This window comes from Marmota flaviventris, chromosome 10 (assembly GCF_047511675.1).
Source record: "Marmota flaviventris isolate mMarFla1 chromosome 10, mMarFla1.hap1, whole genome shotgun sequence".
Lineage (NCBI taxonomy): Eukaryota > Metazoa > Chordata > Mammalia > Rodentia > Sciuridae > Marmota > Marmota flaviventris.
In genome coordinates, this window is record NC_092507.1 from 36,139,262 (window position 1) to 36,160,959 (window position 21,698).

Genomic DNA, 21,698 nt, shown 5'->3' on the forward strand with positions numbered 1-21,698 from the left:
GCCTCCTCCCGGGAGCCGACCAGGACTCACGCCCTCCCTTTCGAGACCAGCAGTCTCTGCGCGCCAGTCGTCCTCTGGGGAGCTGGTGGAGCCTTAGGGTCCTCACGGAGCTTGCTCCTTTTAAAATTCACTTGGCACTCCTTTAGCAAGCTTCAAAGGTTGTTTCTCCAATCCTCTTCACAGCTGCTGCTTCTCTTTACTAAGGCTTCTAGGTGTAGTAAACTTTATCTGATTCATATCCTTTGAGGCAGGCATTATTTTCATTTTACAGACGAGGAAACTGAGGCTGAGGGTCTAATATTAACTTCTCCAAGTTTTACCCGAGAGATGACCTTTTCAATATGACAGCTGCTTCCAAAGCCTTGTTTCCTAATTGCAGCGCCAGCCAAACTGAACTACTTCCCAGAGTCATCAGGAATTGACTTTGAAAAGTCTTTAGGCTCTTTTTGGATCCTGGAATGCATTCTTCCTCAACCCAGATGCCACTATCTTTTTCACCTCTGGAACCAAGTGTGAACTCTTAAGGTCAGGGACAGTTACAGCCAAATCTGTCTCACCTGCTCCCAGCATGAATGGACTCTCTGTCAAGCAGTCTTTGGTTTGCATTGTGTGGAAGTCTTGCCTAGGTCTTATCTGACTGAAACCTCTCCTGAGGCAGAGATGGAGCCTCAAACTCTGCTCAGTTGAACCTATATGTATGAAGATCCGCCCTGCTGTATGCTAGGAGCAATGTAGTAGAGGATTAGTAAGTACATCTAGGTACTATGTTGTTACTGGCTCAGGATCATTGCACTTGTTCTCTCTGCATAGATCCACACTTGCTGCCTCATTATCATCTAGGGCTTAGTTTCCATGTCAGCACCTCAAAGGAACCTTTATTGATGAATCTTCTCTTCTTTTTTTTTTTAACCTTATTTTGCCCTCTTATTTTACCCAACTTTATTCTCTTCATAGCAGTTATCACCATCTGAAATTCTTAGATTCTTGTTTACATTAACTTGAGGTGCTTACATTCCAGGGGAGTGAGACAGACAATAAATAAATGTTAGGTAATGATATGTGCTATGCTGAAAAACAAAGCAGTTTAAGAGAAATGGAGATAAGGGGGACACCCAAGCAGAAACAAAGGAAAGGAGGGAATGATCTCTATGGATATCTGACAGAACAGCTTTCCAGGAAGAGGGAATAGCAAGGGCAAATACCCTGAAGCAGGAGCATATGTCCCCTGCTTGTGGAACAACAAGGAGGTTTTCTATGTGAATGAGTGAAGGGGACCCCAGTAAAAATGAGTCTAAGGAGGTATGGGAGTGGTTGGTTAGATTGCTCAGGGATTTGGAGGACTTGGTCAAGGATTGTGGTTTTAAATCTGAGTGAGATGGGAATTCACTGTGTATTTGAGCAGAGTAACATGATCTATTCTTAAAAGGATCATTCTGGCTACTGTTAAAGTTGGAAGTAACTAAATGGTGCCAAGGAGCCGAGCCAGAACAACCTATTGGGAAGCTGACCTAGGCTTGATTAGGAAATGGCTTTCTAACTGAGCTGGTCATAAATGAAGCAAGCTGCCTCAGGAGATGGTAAGCAAGTTCCTGAGTCAAAAGAACTCTGGGGGATTAGTTGCTGAGTTAGGGAAGTTCTGTCCTCAGTACTCGAGTATCTGATGGAAGTTGGATTAGACAATGCTCCAAGTCTCTTCAAACTGGAGAAGATGTGGTTCTGGGAAATCAAACTGAAAGGACTGTTTGCCTCAAGAGTAGGGGAGTTGACTACCTGGGAGGATAAGGAGATGTTTAGTGGAAATGTGGGAAAAGGCACTCCCGAGTGAAGGAGCCACGTGAGCTAAACTCCCAAGGTAAATAAACAGGGTCTTTGAGGAACCTGGCATGACTGGAAGGGAGAGGTATATGAAAGATGGAGAGGGAGATGAAGCTGGAAAGAGATGCAAGATCACATGGGCAGAGCTCCCACAGGCCCAGTTGATGCCCAGGAAATACTTTGCCAGCACTTGTTGAAGAAACAAAAGAGAGATTACAAGAGCCAAACAATGAGGTTTGGACCACTTGGTTCCCCTGAGCAGTGTTTTATTATTATTTTTTCCTTTGACAACTTGGTCAGAAACTTCTTAAGGGCAGGGCTGCCCAATGTTCATTGTGCTATCTGCCCCACTCACCACTGGAAAAGATATCCAGAAATGGCTCCCTAATAACTGACAACATAAAAATAAGCTCCTGAGCGTGTGAGGGCCCTTTCCTGGGGGCTGTTCTGTGAGTTCACCATAAGAAGTTGGGAACAGATAATTCTGTGGTGGACCAGTCTTTGATGGAAGACAACTATGCTCATGAGATGCCACCAGATGGAATCCCTTCCTCCCATCAACTCAGAACCCCTCCACAAGCACCACCCCTGGAATTCCCAGTGTTCAGAACCTGGTGATGACTTCTTTAGGGAACAATGGGGCTTGAGCCTTCTGAGACTCCCATTGGTGGATAGGTTAGTGGGTGAGTTCATTCTTTCCAGAGCCATAGGCCTGGTAACAAGACTCAACCTTATGGATTACGAAAAGAAGGATATGGGCCTTGCTGGCAGTAAGTACCTCTCCAGTCCTTTGAGTGTGGGGGACAAACTTTCCCTTTGCATGAATGGAGTGGTGGCTGCCTCCATGGAGTGCTAAATAGTTAAGAGATAGACTCCTCTAGGAAAGTAAGGATTCCTAGAAGGCAGAGACCATGTTCTGCCCAACTAGAAAAGATACATTGGTGTCCTTGTCAAGTGATGAACTTTTACTTCCACGAGGGCCTTGTCCTTAGTGAGGGTTCTCAATCTGATGGATTGGTTGGGTCCTGGATTGGGTGCCAGAAGGCCTGACTGAGTCTGGGAAGGTCATGTCCTCTCTAGACCTAGTGTTCCTTATCTGTAAAAGGCTAAAGTGGCCTCTTAGACTCCCTGCAAATCTAGCTTTGACTGAATAAGAAAATGATGAGGCATATCTTTGAGGAGGGAGGGAAGGAATAAATGGATGAATGAACCAATTCAAGGCGAGGAATGAGAAACAGTTCAGGTCCCAAGCTAGAGCAGTCAGTCACCCTGCCCCCCCCCCCCCCTTTTTTAACTGCCTCAGTGTGGGTCACGTTGTACTTTGGATTTCTGGGGCTATGCTCTATTATAACTGGCGGCTGCATTCTCTTTCTGCACTGGAAGAAGAACCTCCAGCAGGAGGAGCGTGCCCAGCAGTGGGCACTTACAGCCCACTCCTGTACTAGATAAACAAGCGATGCCAATATGGCATGAATGCAGCTATCAACACAGGCCCTCCCTGGGCTGTTACCAAAACTGAGATTAAAGTTGAGATTCCAGATTCTCTGTGGGGGTCAGACACCCCTGAAGGCAGGCATTATGCCAACAGAGGCAGCAGCCCCAAGGCAGAGGCCTCTGTTCCCCTGCAACCTGATCTGGTGGTCCCACAGCAGCCTCTTTCTAACTGGATGGCATAGCACAGGACCAGATCTCCATTCCCAATTATGTTTTAGGAGATACCCTTTGCCCCACCCCTTCGCAATCAACCTCCAATGCTGAACCACTCTGCCTGCTACTCATTTGCCATCTGTATCAAAAGTAATGTCCACTTCTATTCCCTTCCCACACTGACCCATGGGGTGAACTGTTTCAATGCAAAGCCTTTTGCTTCAGAGGTATAGCCTCCTCACTGAAGGTGGGAGCTTTAGGTGCCAGGGGTATTAGAAAAGGGAGCTAACCTCAGGAAAGTAATATTGACACAGAGATCAGAGGCCATTTAGATGTTACATTATTAAAGATTTTTGAAAAGTTACTCTTTTGTGTCTCATTTGCCTTAGGAGGACAGTATCCTTCCCCTGTTTGATGGGGGCACAAGTCTCACCAATACAATGAGAATTGGAGGTTGGCTTTGAAGAGACACATTGAACCAATACTTGCAGATGAGCTCAAATCCCTCCATCCAGTATTTATTGTGTGCAAGCCCCCGGGCTAGGTCTCCAAAGGCATTGCTGTTCTGCAGGATGGGAAGTACAATTGCCACAGAGTGACAGGTGCTGAGGGCACACAGCTATGGCAGTCCACAGTGGCGATGCCACTTTCTAATACAGGAACACTGCAAAATGGCTGTTATGATTCTTCTCTTACTGATGAAAAGACAAGGTCCAAGGGCATATATTATTATCTTTTCTTTTTGTTGCTGAGCTAGTTTCCCAATTTACATCTGCCTAACATTAAAGTTCTTGGTCTTTCCACCTTACCCCATGGTATCCCTTCCTTAATCATGTCTTGTTAAAACACACTTGGTGAATGCTTTAGTGTGTGTAGAGTGTCATCAACTTGGTCTACAAAGTGGCTTAGAGGAAGGGCTGGTGAGTACCTCCTAAAATTATACACATAAAAATATCCATATCCTGTATCTTAAGAAATCCATGGTTGCCCAAAAGTTAAGAGTCCCTTATTGCTCTATTTACATGGGAATATTAATAATTTTTATACTTTCTAGAAATGGTCCTAAAAGGAGACACAGAGATAATTATGAGCTATTTGACCCCAACTTGAAGATATGAAAGCCTGGTTCTGTCACAGAAATTTTCTGCACTTACTTGGAAATGAGCAAACCCACTCACCATATTTGATCTAAACTTTAAATGTAGACTGCCCTGAGGTAGGGCCAGTTTTTGCCTATTTTGTGGAGTGGGGTGTGTGTGTGTGTGTGTGTGTGTGTGTGTGTGTGAGAGAGAGAGAGAGAGAGAGAGAGAGAGAGAGAGAGAGAGAGAGAGAGATTGTGATTCTCAGAACTTAGTAAACATGTAGTTAATTTTTTTCTTGTGTGTGGGCTGAAGGATTAGGTCCAGCAACTGTAAAGCCTTAGTCCTATCTATATGACCTCTCTCTAGCAATGGATTTAAGCCTTTTTAACTTTTTTTTTTTAAAGGTAAGTGGAACCCCCCCCCCCTTTGTAAACATGATCTAATATTGTATCTCAAAATATAAAACAGGACCAAGTGGATCTTCTCTGGTAGAACAGGGGCAGAGGTTCACTCCTCCCTCAACTTGCCCCCTCTTCACCTTGCCCCCTTCAACCCTGCAGATGCCTAAAGCCCAAGACCTACAGTCTTCACTTCTCTAGGCCCAATATTTTAATTCTGAAGGTAGATTCTAGAACACTTGCTTTGTGCCCACCTCTGTTAGCCCTTGCTTTCAAAGGAGGAAGGAATCCATTAAACATAGGGATCAAAGCATATTTTCTTTCTCTTAAGAACCAAAGGAGTGGGAGGAGGCTTTAATAAGACACAGTGAGAGAAAAAAAAAGAAATGTTTTATTTAGATAAATTAAAATGGCTGTATCACTGATATGAAATAAAGCTCAAATTGAGTCATGAAAACCTTGAATTCACTCCCTAAACAGAACCAAAATTGCTTATATGTTACCAAAATAGCTCCACTAGAACAAAGTAGATTTGCATTTCTTAATATGTGAAAAAAGGTAGGTTAGGTTCATATAACAAACAATACACGCTCTATAAAGTCTCAGGATACCCAAATGTGTTCTGGTTTGGTTATGAAAGAAACCACATCTAGTTGGTGTTGGTAAGCAAGCCAATGAGGTGTGCAGCAAACAAAAGCTGTCACTAAAAACAACAGGCCATTACGAGTATGAGCCCATCATAGTCAAAATCCTCAACTGTGACCAGAAGACCAGCAAGGGGGGCTCTAGGGGTTATGTCCAGTAACTGCAAAGAAAGGAAACTGCAGCAGAATGCAAAACAGCCAACAGCAGGGGAAGGGTCCATTCCTCAGCTTTGTTGCCTCAGACCCATTCCTGAGTGCTAGGTACTCTGCAGTCATCTTGAAGCCAGGCACTTTATTCCTTTGGGTCTTCTCTTTCTACAGTACCTGTTTGCCTCTCTGACTTATGGGGAGGCTATTTAAGTAAACATTATGCCGATATATATATAAGGCAATGGAATAAAAGGGTCAAGAAGGTTGTGCTTTGGGAAACTAAGGAGAGAAGTGGTAGGAGCTGCCAGAAGGAACAGGTAAAAGAATTTACAATGAATGTCAAACTCATACCATTCACTTCCCAAGCTTTCTCACAGAGCTGAAAATGTGGCAGGTGAGGCTTCACTATAGCCAAACACAAGGCACAGGCTGGGTAAGTGGGGACAGCATACAGATATAAATCCCAAATTAACACTAAGTGATAGGTTTCTGGGGCTTGTAAACTGGAGAGTCTGCTCAACTTGAACAAAGGAAGTTGAGATACCTACCTGTCTGGGAGACATGGTAGTTACTCAGGCAGGATGACAAAGGTATCATAGGCCTGAGTGCAGCATGGATGCCTCTGGCAGACTTGGCAGGGGAGGGGTTGGCATTATATACAGCTCAGGGGTGATGCTGGCAGACAAGCTTGAAGTAGGAAGAACAGAAGAGAAATTGAAAAAAAAAGAAACCTTGAGTTTTCCACGGATATAGCTATTGGATGTAAAAGAAAAATACATACTACAAAGAGTTAAGGTGTCCTGAATGTATCTGCCTATGAATAAGAACTTGAAACTAAAAAGGACAAGGTACATTACCCTCAAGTATATTTCATATAAATCAGTTATCAAAAAAATACCTTCCAGGTACAGACATACTATTTATGGTACAATATATACAAACATAGCAGTATAATTCAATTTATTGCTAGAACTTTATTTGGTTGTTACAAAATCTGTAAGGGTGTATATATTAAAAAGGAGGAGGGCATGGAAAGCAGCCAGAAGAGCAAAAAATTATCAAGTTTCCTAAAGTGCCAGGCTAATTTTAACTTTTCCATGAAAGTGAAATAACATAGATGGGTAAGGGAAATGTTAAAGAAAAACATTTTAAAAGGGAGAAACATAAGCAATAATGACAAGCAGACACATTCATTAGAAGAGACGTTGTCCTGCTTTAACTGAATTTTAATACTTCTACAAAAAAATTTAAGGTTAGCTAACACCAAGCTGAATGTAATGTAAAGAAAAAAACCAGTCTTTACATGTTTCAGGGTACTGGACTGCACTGGCTTACAGGTCTTGGACAAGTTAAATGAAAAATGAACTCTATTAGAGAAGTTGGTGCCATGGGAGCTTCTCTAGTTTCTCCCTCACTTGACTACAGCAAAGTTAAGTTTTGTAAGTTTTCCTTTTGTGCTACCCAAAGATTGCCTTTGGGAACAACACAGCAAGTGTAACTCAACATACAAGTGACTTAGACCATTCCTTCCAGTTCCGGGACCTGCTGTGCCAGGTCCATAAGGGAGAAGTACTGCACTTGCTACCATCATATGAAGGCTTCTGTTGTAGTGCCAACTATAGTTTGGCATCCTCTGGACAGAAAGCCTGTATCTACTTCTGAGCTGATATCTGTAAGAAAACAATATGATTTCACACATTTCATTTCACAACTATTTTTGGCCCTAGTCATCTCACCAAGAAATCCATCAGGTTCTTGGTTAGCTCCCAGGAAAAATCTCAAAGGGGTAGTTTCTTGTTTTAAAAGTAGATGTACCCTTTTCCTTTAATACCCTGGGTGGCTAGTCTGAGACAGTGACTAGGGACTTGGGTTTTGCCATTCAGAATGGAGACGTTACTGAAGGTAGGAGCCAGCTATAGCCTTTAGATAGACTTGTGTAGGTGGATAGGGGAAGATAATCTAACTCACTTGAGGGAAAATGTAGCTCCTCCCCACTGGATAACTTTTTGTGTTCCTAAACCCTATAAGAGGATTAAAAATGAGAAAAATCCTCAAGAAGACTTCTCTGGTTCACATGTTGGGATTCATTGAGGGAATAGGAATAAACTCTCAGAAGCCAACTTTTTTAAGTATGGAGCTGGCACTGTTCCCACAGCATCCAGTCCCTGAATCAATGCCCCTATCTAAACCCCATGGCAGCACCTTGGCCTTGGAGGAGGGATGAGTTAAGTATATGTGAATATAGTTTCAGTTGTTACCCAAATAAATGATTTTTTTAAATAAGTAATTTGTTCACATCCTGCTCAAAATCATTCTTTCTACTTTCCACACAATATGCACAATTTTTCTTTCATTTTAAATATTTACAAACAGAAAAGGCCTATCTTTTGAAGACAAGACATTTTCTGAGTCTCTATAAAGTGCAGCTATTAAGGCAAATTTATATGAAATATAAAAGGTGGCTTATTCTCTCTGTATATACATTTTCCAGTTTTAAAAGTTAAGGTCTCCTCCCCTCAAAAAAAAGGAAGGAGAAAAAAAGAGGGCTTTATTATTTCTTTTCCTGGCAATTTTAAAATGTAAGATATCACTGGTTTCAGGAAATTATAGATTTTTGAACATCAGATTATAAGTAAAATGGTTTTCTTTTTTAAAAAAATAACTTTTGTATAGCTTTTCAAACAAGTTAGAAGGTGGCAATATGTTTGCTACAATAGTTTGGAGGACTAGAGGGCTGATGCATAAAAGGGTTGTTTTTGTTATGTAAGTAGATTTTAGGTAGTCCATGGTATACATCCATTCCTAAAATAACGCCTGTTGAGGCTAGACACCTAAAGCTACTCTTAGCTCCAGGAATGAGTATCTTCCATCTCCATTGGAATCAAATGCTCTCAAGCTCTCTGGATCTGGCAAGGTAGAACCTAGAGAGTTCCAGATTTCCTGGTAGGTCAGCTTCCCATCCACATCCTGGCCAGTCTTGTGGAATAAATCCTGAAGATCTGTCAAAAAGGAATTATGAAAAATGTATATATCTATTATATAGAAATTCAGTTAAAAGTAGGCTCTTACAATATTGAAAAGAAAGCTACTTTGCAGATTTGTTTCCAGAGGGTAACATTTAGGATTTCACTAAATCAGACTAATTTTTGATCCTTTAAGAATGAAAGGAATATTACAAAATACAAGCAGTGGGAGAAATGCATGACCTGACTTTCTCTCTGTCCATGGCCTTCCCTTTCAATTTCCCAGATTTTAATCTATGTTGAAGAAATAGAGGCCTGTTTGATAGATAGGAATTAGTCTATAAAACAGAGTATGATATATTGTAATATTTCTCATTGAATGTCTGAGTGGGGACTGGAGGAATGTCTTGGATATCCATAAGCAGTAAAAATGTCAAAAATTCAAAGTTCTCTGTTTTTTTAATGTAAATTTTTTTATTTATATATGACAGCAGAATGCATTACAATTAGTTCTCTCAGTTTTGATAGGAAAACCAAAGCTCATAAAGGAAAGCAACTTGCCTAAGGTCATATAACTCTTACATGGCTAGATATAGACTAGTTTTCTTACTATCTATGGAACACTGTCTCTTTGGATCCATAAATTGAGCAGCTTAAGATCCAGGGACTCAAGAATACAATGAGATACCATTTCACAATCACTAGGATGGTTGTCATCAAAAAGTGTTGGCGAGTATATGGAAAAGTGAATTAAATCCTTATATATTGCTGACGAAAATGTAAAATGGTGCAGATACTTTGGAAAATAGTTTGGCAGTTCTTCAAAAAGTTAGCAATGACCAGCAATTCCATTCTTAGGCATATACTCAAGGGGGATGAAAAAACATCTACAAGACCCTGCACACTAATATTCATAATAGTATTATTCCCAATAGTTCCAATGTGGAAACAATTCAAACACTAATCAACAAAAAACCCCAGAAGACACACACACATGCACACATGCACACACATACACACTCCCCCCATCCTCTCTCTCTCTATATATATAGTCTTTAAAGACTATCTTTCCTTAAAAAAGTTTTTTCTGTAGTTGTAAATGGACAGTATGCCTTTATTTATTTCATTTTTTATGTGGTGCTAAGGATCAAACCCAGTGCCTCACACATGCTAGGCACTGCCACTGAGCTACAGCCCTATCCCAAAAGACGGTGTCTTTTCAAAGCATTGTCTTTCTCCACTGCCCCCCGCACTCCCAATTTTCTTTCTGGTAGCTAAAAAACAGAGCAATGCCACCAGATGATCTGCATTTTTTAAATTCAATTCTTAAGACACTATTTCAGTGAATAGGATTGGAGAATTTCTATCAATAGTCTAACAAAAGGACTTCATTTTGTCCTCACAGTCAAATAGAAGATTTAATTTCTAACACTAAAGAAGGTCAATATGGCTTATATTTCTTTAAAAATCTTCCTAAATTCTTTTTTTTTCTTCATTTATTTAAGACTATATTTACATTCAACGAGCCTTTTGCTGTTTGGTACCTGGAAAGAATGAAAATGTCCCAAAGGGAGGGAAAACCATTGCAGTGCAAATCCAGTCCAAAAATGAGTTCTTGTAAACAACTTCTAAACAGGACCCTATTCTCCTGTCATAGGACCAGTAATGCAGCTAGTAAAACCACAAAAGCTCTCTGAAAACCAGAAAATCAAGTGGAACACTTCTTCCTCATGCCTGCCACCAAGTGGCTAGAAGAAAAAACAAATTTTTTTTTTTTTTTGGTACTATGAGTTTATATAACATGCTATGTATTTTGTAGCAGAACTCAAATAAAAATGATTGCTGCTTTGTGTCATTTCAAAAGTGTCTCAGGCCTATGTTAAAGACTGAAGTACAAATGTTCAGACTGCTATTCCTTAATCTGATTGAACAGCCAGTCTTTCCCCGATTCATACTCATCAATTCTTGATATAGGAGAGTGGGGATACAACTTATGTTGCCCTTCAATGTCACACTCTCCATCTCTCACACCAAAATAGGACAAAAATCAGGGATAGGAAAAAACAAAGTGATAACATTTAAATGGAGATTTAAATCTAAGTTATCTATGCTTTAAGTATTAATTGCAGTGTGTAGGTAACATATTAATTTGTTTAACATATTTGTGTGTACTAGGAATTGTGCTAGAGATTAGGGAATGAATAAGACTGTGAATAAGACATGGACATTGTCCATGTAAATTACATTTTATATGACCTCAGGAAATCACAAGAGTGACATGTGCTAAACATGGGCAAATTCAAATAGCAGCATACAGGAGGAGGTTACTCCAGTCCTAGGAGTTAATATTTCCCAGTGGAATGGCAGCTAAGCTAAAGTAAAGAGCAAGAGAAAGGGAGGTGGAAGGAATGAGTGATTTTCCAGGGAATTAGCAAATGCAAAAAGGTCTTAACATCACAATGAGTAGAACACACTATTGGAAATAATGCAAATATATTTTTATGTGAATCATACTTCCTATTGTTTATTTTATTATATTCAGAAAAAGTCCCCTCATTTTTGGAGGGCCCTGAAAAACTGGGTCAATTTTTACTTTATTTTACTACTTTCACATTATTGTATTTGCTTTTCTGCCCTCTACACTATACTATAGTATCTCTGAGGAAAGAAAGTGAGACTGCATCTTATACTGTATCCTCACTGCTAAGTATGTGGTCTAATGAGGCACTTAGTGAATGAATGAAGCTCATATGAAACATTAATAGGGAAACCCGATGGTATACTGGTTAGGAATGCAAGCTTTGGTGTCATACAGTCTCAGCTTGAATTCTGCCTTAACCAATTATTTGCTGCTCAGAGTTAAGACAGTTTCCCTATCAGTAAAATAGGCGTAATGCATGAATACTTATGTTCATAGGAGAGACATCAGGATTATATGAGATGATACATATCAAATGTCCACAGGAAGTACTCAATAAATATTAGATGTATTTTTTTCATAAGTTAAAAAAATCATTAAAAAGTTATTACTTTAAACATTCCCACAATTATACCAAAGTATAAAAATTTACCTTCAATGCTAGAAATTCCTGGTAGGGAGACGGGCCTTAGTTGGGCAGCTTTCTCAATTTGGTCTCCAAGAAATTGTGAGAATTTTGGCAATGTTGATGGCTTTGATGTGAAACTCTGTACTTGTTCTGTAACAAACATGTATGCTTTAATATAATCAAATTAACACCCAATTAAACTAGTATTAAAGGTCACCTTTTAGGGCAATTGATATGTACTTAATTTAAGAGAAATAGTTGAGAATTAAGAAGCACAGTGATATGTGAAGTTAAAGACTTGGATTGAGATGTATATGGACAAGTGAAGATGAATCAAGATTACATTACATTAAGTTTTCAAGTAGAAGTCCTGCTGGAATATGGGATACAGGTTGAAAATTCCTAATTAAAAAGTTTGAAATGCTCCAAAATCTGAAACTTTTTGAGTGCCAACATGACACCAGTGGAAAATTCCACATGTGACATCCTGTAATGGGTCACAGTCAAAATGAAGGTGGGCTGGGCACCATGGCACATGCCTGTAATTCCAGTGGTTCAGGAGGCTGAACCAGGAGGATCTTGAGCCTCAGTAATTTAGCGAGGCCCTAAGCAACTTAGTGAGACTCTATCTCTAAATAAAATATAAAAGGGCTGGGGATGTGGCTCAGTAGTTAAGTGCCCTTGGGTTCAATCCCCAGTCCCCCCAACCCCCCAAAAAAGGTGCATAAAAATACCGCATAAGATTACTATCAGGGATATGTAAATCAATGGATGTGTAACTGATGTGATTCTGCAATCTGTATATGGGGTAAAAATGGGAGTTCATAACCCACTTGAATCAAAGTGTGAAATATGATATATCAAGAAATTTGTAATGTTTTGAACAACCAACAATAAAAAATTAAAAAAAAAAAAAAGATTACTATCAGGGGCTGGGGATGTAACTCGGTGCACAGTGCCTGCCTAGCATGTGTGAGGTCCTCAGTTCAAGCCCCAGAACTGCAAAAAACAAAACAATAGGAAAAAAAAGTTCCCCCCAACAACAACTATCTGACTATGTATATAAGGTGTATATGAAACATAAATAAGTTTCATGTTGAGACTTGTCTACCCATATCCCAAAATATATATATTACAAAATCTGAAAATCTGAAATAATTCCAGTCTCAAACATTGGATAAGAGATACTCCAACCATAGTACAAGTTAGCATTATACATATGTAGATGGTAGGAGTTTAAGCAGCCAAGTGACAACAGCATAGAAGCTGGATATTAAAGATCTTTAACATCCTGGGAGATGTGCATAAGCCTGGTCTGGGAATACATGCTACAAGTAAGTTGGTGCTAAAAGAGGGTCACCATAAGATTATACAGCACCAAATGTTAGGACAAGGCCTCCCATTGTAGTTTGTTTCCCAACCAAAAGAATTCAAGGGAGGCTATATTGCTTTTTCAAACTGAATAATAATTGTTGGAGGAGGGGTCAAAGCCAACACAGTCTAGTGCCTTTGTTATGTCCATAATGGAGGTAAATGCATCTACTAATATTAATTAGTTATGTCTCTACCCAAAGTCAAGCACCCTTCTAAACCAATAATCCTACCATTATATGTTAATGATTTACAGAAAGACTAAAATTTATTTTTAAGTAAATTGTATACAGAAATGAAGAATCCCATAAACAACATTTAGGGCTGGTTTAATATGTTATGACAGTAACATTTTTGCCTATAATTGGATGCAGACAGCATGGAGAAGTCTATTTCCAGCTAAACATTACCCATTCTTCCCTTAATAGACCAGAGTACAAATCATGTACAAAATGGGCTTTTTCTAAATGAAAGCAAAGTGCATCAGCTTCATCTCAGTGCGCTCAGGCATCACTCACTCGGTTCGATCAGTGCTGCTGAAACACCTTTCCCACTCCCTGTGTGGGAGCAAGTTGCCCAAGCCTGCGTGAAATATTCACAAGCCAGCCCAGTGCTCACCTTCGTCTGCAATCTCTGGAGGCCTGTTGCTCTCAGGTTTGTTTGTGAGAGCACTGATCAGCTGCAGTTTCTCTCGCAGCTTGGATACCTGAGAATTTGGACTATCTTCCTTCTGCTCAAAACAAAGATCAAAGAAGGTTTAAGGTAGAAGTAAGATCTCACCTGAGTCTCCACTATTTACCTGACCCTGAGAAAGTTCCCTCTAAAGGCATTGAAGGAATGAATTAACAAATACCAGGGATATCTTTGTTGTTCAGTGTTGATGTGTGTCTAGCTGGATTTGAGGCTAGACCATTAAGGCAACATTATGCTCCAGATGATCTGATTTGCTGTGAACATTTGGCTGATGGGAGAAGGCATGCATGATCAGCAAGAAAGAAAATGTACCCTTGCTCAGGTACCTGTATAACACCCATTTCCTAAATGAGGAGGGTATTTTTTTTTAGGAGCTATATCACACGAAGGAAATAACTGTCCTAAATATCTCACATTGCCTTGTGACCAGACCTCTTGAGGTAGAGCTTTATGCCGGTACCACCCTAAAAAACCCCCCAAAACCAAATAAGAAAAAATAACAAAAAACAGCTGAACACAAACAAACCACAAGTATTCTTCTATACTTCCCTCTGTTCCCCTATGGTGATGGACAATGGATGGCAACAACTGTCAGAAACATAAAGGAGCTGTAATAGTTTTAATTCAAAGTCTTATTTGTTTAAATCTTTTAAAAAGTTGTCACCCTACACTTTGTTTTATTCCTAGGAAGATCCAGATTGGCACATAAAAATAAATTTAATTATAAAGAGAAAAGTCTGCCTTCTATAAGGCCAGTTTCTAACTGCTTATGCTACTATAGAAAGGTCTGATCTCATGGGTATTAGAACATCAATTCATCTCACATTTCTTTTATTCAATATGTATTTTTCTCTCTTCTATCGCTACCCTAATAGTTACAATATGTTTGGGTAGAACAAAAAAGAGAAAGTACAGGTAAAGGGAACTGACTGACACTTAAGTGAATTAATGTCCGTATTAAGACTGCAGGAAATGATTTTGAGGCTGGACACCATTTTTAGATGATCTATACCTTTGTCCTCCATCATAAGTAAGCAAATGTTTTAAGTCATTTCCCTAGGGAAGCCTTCCTGATTCCCCTCAACATACCCTATATATTTCCTTTATAGCATTCATCAGACTTATGATTAGTTATCTATGTACTTCTGCGTCAGATTTTTTGACTGATGGACTTTGAGCTTCACCAGAATAAGGATCACATGTCTATCCTGCTCACCATGGCCCTCCCAGCTTGACACAAGATACGTACCTGATATTCATTTATTCACTAATATACTAATTTACTAATTGCTTTGTCTTGAGGTTTTAGCATGTGAGACCAAAGTGCTCTTTTTGAGAAGAAAGTAGCATGTCACAAGCAGAGAGATGCTGATGCATTTATTTTTACTTTAGGTTAAACTTCCTCTTATTTACCTTTATGTTTTGGGTTTTTATGATATCAGTTCTGTTGGCCCCTTGATCCAAAGACTCTCTTTTCAGAATAGCAGCTCTATCACTCATCTTAGAGGGCAAAAAGAATAAGAGGAAAGATTAAAGATAAATAAACATTAAAAAATCTGAATGACATCTAGTATTTTTTTAAAAAAATGGTCAAACTCACTTAAAGAGTCTGAACACTTTCAAGAGAAATGGCAGAGGAGTGGCAGAATGGGAAGAGTGAGGGAGGAAGGTTACAGAGAGACCAAGTGGAAACTGGTGCTTCTAGATGTTTCAATCACAAACTATGAAGTATAAAAGGTGACAGAATTTTTATGCAGATCTAGGCTGGGTAGGATGCCATTAGAAAAAGTAGTAAGACAGATGGATACTATTACCAGTTTTTTATGTTAGAGAAAAATGAAATGGGAAAGCAGAGACAGTTCAGGAAGTTTGAGGGTGTTAAGTTTTCACAAGAAGCCTTGAAAACCTTCAAGGTATAACATTCATCAAATCATTCAAGGTTCTCAGCTCCTACTTAGATTAGCTGAGTTCAAAAGGGCTTTAAAAGAATAGGGCTCCTTTAATCTTCACAGCTTTGTAGTAAATTACACACCCCTGTAAAGCAGGAAGGGGAGGAGGAGGACAGGTCGTCCTATTCTACCCCTCAAAGCCATATCCAGGCAACTTGCCAAGGCTCCACTGTGGCACAGCCAGTTCAAACACTCCTTGCTATCTGCCAGGGTTTGACTTTGTATTGGCTTGCTTCCAGCTTTAGTGGTTACTTGAATTTATGGTAAGTTTCCTGTATTTGGTTTCATATTTTTACAAAAATATGTATGAAATCTTTTAAGGGTAGGGCCTATAGCTGTTAAGAAAATAATCTACAGGGAACCCACACAATGTATGTAAAAGGTAATTAAAACAAAACAAAACAAACAACAATAACAACAACAAAACCAAAACAAATCACATTCTATTCATTGAGAACATGAAAACTGCAGAGTAAGGGGGCATCAGTGATTTAGTAGGTTACTTGGTTTCCTTATATATAAAATGAGGTACTGGACTCGGTCATCTCGTAAGTTGAGTTGATCTGACCTAATCTATTTTAAATAGATTTCCTGACATTATATGCAGAGAGAAGTAAGATAATTCTGAAAGCCAAATTCAGGCTTAAAGAACTAGCCAGGTGTGGTGGTGCATACCTGGAGGAATCCCAGTGGCTCAGGAGGCTGAGGCAGGAGGATGGCGAGTTCAGAGTCAGCCTCAGCAACTTAATGAGGCCCTAAGTAACTCAGGGAGACCCTGTCTCTAAATAAAATACAAAAAATGGTTGGGGATGTTGGCTCAGTGGTTGAGCACCCCTGGATTCACTCCCCAGTAAAACCCACCCCCTCTAAAAAAAGAAATAGAAGATTTTTCATAACTGTCACTGTCTCTGCTCCTGCTTTAATGACTTCTACAAAAGATCAACAAGATTGCCTTTGGAAGTATGTGACAGAACTTCCCTACCAATTGGGGCACTGGTAACAATAACTTGTCATCTCTGCCAACAACTTGTGGTGAGGCCTTGACAAACAACCTGATTCTGCCACATCTCTTTTTCCAAATCTGGTCTAGCACTGCTGTGCCATTCACATCATAGACCTAGTGTAAAGACTAACACAGTCATGGACTAAGCACATTACAAATGTGCAGCCTTTCAAATATGCCAGAAGACTGTTCTCAAAGGTGATGGAATGCCATCTAGGTACAAATAAAACAGTGCAACACAAAACACGTCACAAAAGATCTGAAAAGGCTTACCATGCTGGAGGTCAGGTTTGTTGTGTTTTCTATTTCACCCAGAGCAAAAACCACATTGCTTTCTATCAGGTTGGTTCTCTGAATGAGATTACTGAGTGTCTCATTCATCCCCTCGAGTTTAAGATCATTCTGTCTCTGGTATGCTACTAGGGTACTGTTTACCGCCTCTAAAGAGTTATGAAGGTACAGGATATCCTGGAGTGGAAATAAAGCAAGTTGCAGAATCCAGCTAAAGATGAATATTAGGCAAAGCAGAGGAGCAACACCAAATAACCATTATTATGTCAAGTTACTGAAGTAAACACCTTTTCCTGGTTGTGACCACCAATTGTCTGTTTCTGCTTTGTCTCTTCCACACTAAATTGTTCCTAGTTTTCGCCCTCTGGAATTGTTTGATCTCAGTTTGACAGGAGGGGAAGGAAAAGAGGACTACCTACATGATTCACTCTCTGGTCCTAGAAAGCAGAGCATTTGAGAATTAATTTCCCAATGTTTACCTCACCTGCTGGCAGGAAAACCTGCTGGGTTATTAACTTAAAGTTCCATTAACCTAATTTGTCAGTACAAAACTACCTTAGGAACAATACCAATTACTGAATTGGCTTGTAACAAAACCATAACAAGTAGTGCATTATTTAGTACAAGATTCAATTATTTTTATTGACATCCTCTAGAACTGATTGCTACTTAAAAAGGAATGATGACTATAGGTTTTAAAGGGCATTAAACTCAGGACAGAAATTCTTCTTAGTGAAGATTTCCTTTATTCTCTTTAATGTGATTCCGAACTCAATATTCTTTTTTCTCCTCTCTTGCCTTTCGTCTTTAGACTTTAGAAAATCCCGATTTTCAAGGATATGCTTCCTAACATTCTTAGAATTTACTGTGGTTTAAAATAGCCATCACTCTGGATTAATCTGCTATCCATCCATCTTTGACTTGCCTAGATTGCTATTTTTCATAGTTTCAGGATAATCTGGTTATTCTATGTCTTTCAAGATGTGAAAAGGAATTTACTCCATTGATTGACATGTAGGGGAAAAAGCAGAGTGCCAAAGAAAAGACAGGGCAGGATTCTGGATCCCAAGATTTCAACATGCATCCCTCTCTGCTCTCCAGCAAGTAGACAGAGGTTTGATGTGCCTGCCGAGGCACCATGGAGCTAGGCCCAAACTCCTCAGGCTTCCATCACACGTTGTGGGCCACAGATCAAAAGTACCTGTTTCAAATTCTCACTGTGGGTTTTATTATCAAGTTCTGATGTAGCTGAGGGTGTTGGAATGATTTTGTTGCTTCCATTGGTCCAATTTGAGAAGTGCCGATTCTGTCAACACAAACAGAGCTTAGTGTAGGCAACACTTAACTATCTGGGAAGATCCTGTAACATTCTAGCCTCCCCCAGAGTGCACCCACAGATTAATCTATAGGCATTCCTTAAGAATATACAGTGTGACTAGTCTTGTGCTAGGCTTTGAAGGCATCATGGACTTTTGGGGATGTCTAGCCCAAAGCATGGGCTGGAGCAGTTGCACCCAGATTGCCCCAAGAAACTGAGATCCTCCTAGTCTGCTTCTCAGTCTCTTAATGGAATGAACTCCCTACAAACCATTTCTCTGCTCCCCCATCACCATACTCCCAGAGAAACTACAAAATCACCAGAACATTCCTGTGACCAACTCAGTCTAAACCTTATATACATTTGTTCCTATCAGTGGGAAAAACTGCACAGATTAATCCTTCACAGCCCATAATATGGCTTAGTATAAAGTACGTCAGCAGGAGGATTACTATTGGCAGCCACGGAAGTTTAAAAAGAGGCAGACTTATTTACAACAGAATGTAATTGGTAAAAGTAAACTGTTTTCCTTGAAATCTGACAATGTAGGCATTTATCAACCCTGGTTTTATAAGAAAGAAAAAAAGCAACACTAAAGAGAAAAGGAAGGAAAACCAATAGTTCTAGAAAGCAAAGCAGACATTTTTTTTAATTAGGAAAAAGTATTTCAGAAAATGATTAATTACTTGAAAACATGCTCAAGATAAAAGAACTGGTGAGTGAAAGGGGTCTTTATTATTATGGGTCAGAGTTCCTTAGTGGCAGATCCAACTAGAAGTCAATTGTCTCGACGCCTAGATCAATGCTTTTCCCTTTGAGTTAGCTCCCACTAAATAACAAGAATTTTTGTTTTTGAAGAAAATGAAAAATCCTCCCTCCTGAGCTCTCTGATAGAGCTCTGGTCCCCTTGGTACAAACTACCCAATTTAAAACTCAGATCTCTGAAGTTTGTAGAGAGCACGTGGGTCAGATCTAGAAATTAGTGTATGTGCTTTGACTAGTCCTGCTTTCACACATATAACTCATCTCTTCAGCAAGACAGCAAGGGCTGTGCCATCCTTTTATACCCTTCACAAATCCCTTTTGGAGCTGTTACCCCTAAGTGATTAATTTAGGTCTCTGAATGATTGCAGACACATGTAGCAGCATTAGGAGACCCAGAGACAGTTGAAAACAATTACTGGGCACTGTAGGGGTTTACTTCCATCTTAACTATTTGTTGCTGTATAACAAATCATCCCCAAACTTTGTGGCTTAAAATAACAATAAACAACAATTATTCTGATGATTCTGTGACTATGCTCAGCTGAGGTAGGAGGGCTGGTCCTGCTCTATGTGGTATAGGCTGAGATCACATATTTAGCTGCATTCCATCGATACCAGGCTGGAGCTGGAACATCCAAGATGGCCTTTCATCCTCTGATGGCCTCTCAGTGCTTGGGAGTTTAAAAGCCCTGCCCAAATTCCTGATGCTCAGAATAATGAGAAATAATAACTGAGGTGGTTTGTTGTATAGCAATAAATTGAGACAATTTTCCACATCCTTTTCCTTATTTTCTATTTTCCACCCTACCCATTCTATCCTCAGGAACTGTGTTTTCTCACTGTCTCCTCCAGCACCATGTTTGCAAAAGACTCAGTTTTCAGTTTTATTTTCATTAACTGCTTACTTCACAGACTGCAGAACAGTCAGCACATATTGCTTATTAGATATTTTTAAAAAGTATGTAGAGGGCCTGTTCAGATCAGTGGAAAGTTGGCATCATGACTCTTTTACAAAAAAGGGTGAGACGCATGCTGACTTTTTTAGTATCTGCTGATCTCCTTACCATATCACTTTGCAGCAATTCCACGGTTTTCTTGTGTTCATCCACAGTTTTCTGTATTGCCTCCATAGCTAGATGGACACTGTTTAAAGTATTGCCAATGGAAGCTACACTCTGAACAGAAACATGAAAGAATGTCAATTTTTTTCCCTTTTTAATAGCTCTATTAAGATATAACTGACATGCAAGAAACCATATATATTCAAAATGCTTTGATTATTTTGACATAAATATAGCAGTAAAACTTTTACCACAATTAAATCAATAAACACTTATCACTCCCAGAAGTTTCTTCATACCTTTCTGTAATTCCTCCCATCCTATCTCCAAGCAACCACTGATACCCTTTCTGTCACTCTGTATCAGTTGCATTTTCTAGAATTTTATATAAGTAGAACCAGTGAGTGAGTACAAACTTTTAAACTGTGGCTTCTTTCACTCAGCATAATTGAGATTCATTCATGTTGTAGCTACTCAGGATGCTACATTTTATTGTATGGCCATATCACAGTTTCTCTACTTACCTGATGATGGACATTTAGGTTGTTTTCTATTTGACTATTACAAATAAAGCTGCCACAAACACTCATCTATAAGTCTTTATGTGGACTTATGTTTTCATTTCCCTTCATCGTATGCTTTCTCATCAACACAATAGCTAGGAAGCGAGTCGCTGATAATATGGCAAATCTATGCTTTAATTTCTATAAAAATCTGCCAAACCGTCTTCTAAAATGGTTATGCCATTTTGAAGTTTTACCAGCAGTGTATGAGAAGTCCCATTACTCCATATCCTCACTGAAACTGGTACAATCAGTCCTTTCAATTTTAGCCATTCTAATGGAAATACAATGGCATATTGTGATTTTAATTTACATTAAACAACTAACCAAATGTAGATAAGTGTTTTTAATTACTTCAAATATATTCAAACTATGAATTCTAATACGTATAATTTCCTACATATATAAAACTAACAAATTTTCTCAGTTTAAAGAACTTTTTCTAGAGGAAAATAAAATCTTTTCTAAAGAAAAGATATTGGTTTATAAATGTGGGGCCAAGAGATAAGGTTCATCTACAAACTGCTTCTGTCAAGCCCTGCTGTGGGCAGGCAGATGGCTAGGTACAACACTGTGGACTGCCACTGGGTCAGAGGCAAATGATGACTTTTGTGCAAAAATGGGTAGGAACAATTTTTGGTTCTAAGAAACCCAGCATTGCAGAGATGAAGAAAAATTCCATTTCTATAGAATCCTGTCGGCAACTATTGGGTAGAGCTGAGTACATGGAGTAACTTATTTTGCTTTCACTAGGCCTAAGGAGCCTAAGTGTACTGGGGACAGGATTCAGAAGCCATCTTTTTAAAAAACCCTGTCTTAAGGGAACATTAAAGAATGTCACCATTTGGTGGGTTCTGGCCTTTTATAAAAACATGCTGACAATTTATAGTGTCATATTAGTATTTTGATTGTTTGTTTTGTTTTTTGGTGCTGGGGAC

The 21,698-nt window shown here is 39.3% G+C and overlaps 2 protein-coding genes across 4 annotated transcripts in view; one reads left to right on the top strand and one right to left on the bottom strand.

Annotated features, from left to right (window-relative positions):
* The first annotated feature begins 2,548 nt into the window (after nt 1-2,548).
* Tex38 (testis expressed 38) lies at nt 2,549-3,695 on the top strand. Its single transcript, XM_027937222.1, is given in 3 exon segments — nt 2,549-2,585; nt 3,119-3,232; nt 3,235-3,695. Coding segments are annotated over 3 exon segments (612 nt in total).
* A 2,995-nt stretch (nt 3,696-6,690) lies between these two features.
* Efcab14 (EF-hand calcium binding domain 14) overlaps nt 6,691-21,698 on the bottom strand; it is a 36,222-nt gene continuing 21,214 nt past the window's right edge. The window contains exons 5-11 of one of the 3 annotated variants that reach the window (XM_027937218.2): nt 20,201-20,311; nt 18,255-18,359; nt 17,036-17,230; nt 15,224-15,310; nt 13,736-13,847; nt 11,771-11,896; nt 6,691-8,735 (exon numbers count right to left, since the gene is read on the bottom strand). In XM_027937218.2, coding sequence (XP_027793019.2) covers nt 8,560-8,735; nt 11,771-11,896; nt 13,736-13,847; nt 15,224-15,310; nt 17,036-17,230; nt 18,255-18,359; nt 20,201-20,311 — 912 coding nt within the window. In that variant the 3' untranslated portion in view covers nt 6,691-8,559. The remainder of the gene's footprint in view (nt 8,736-11,770; nt 11,897-13,735; nt 13,848-15,223; nt 15,311-17,035; nt 17,231-18,254; nt 18,360-20,200; nt 20,312-21,698) is intronic. The other 2 variants (XM_027937219.2, XM_071617805.1) reach the window with 2 other exon arrangements.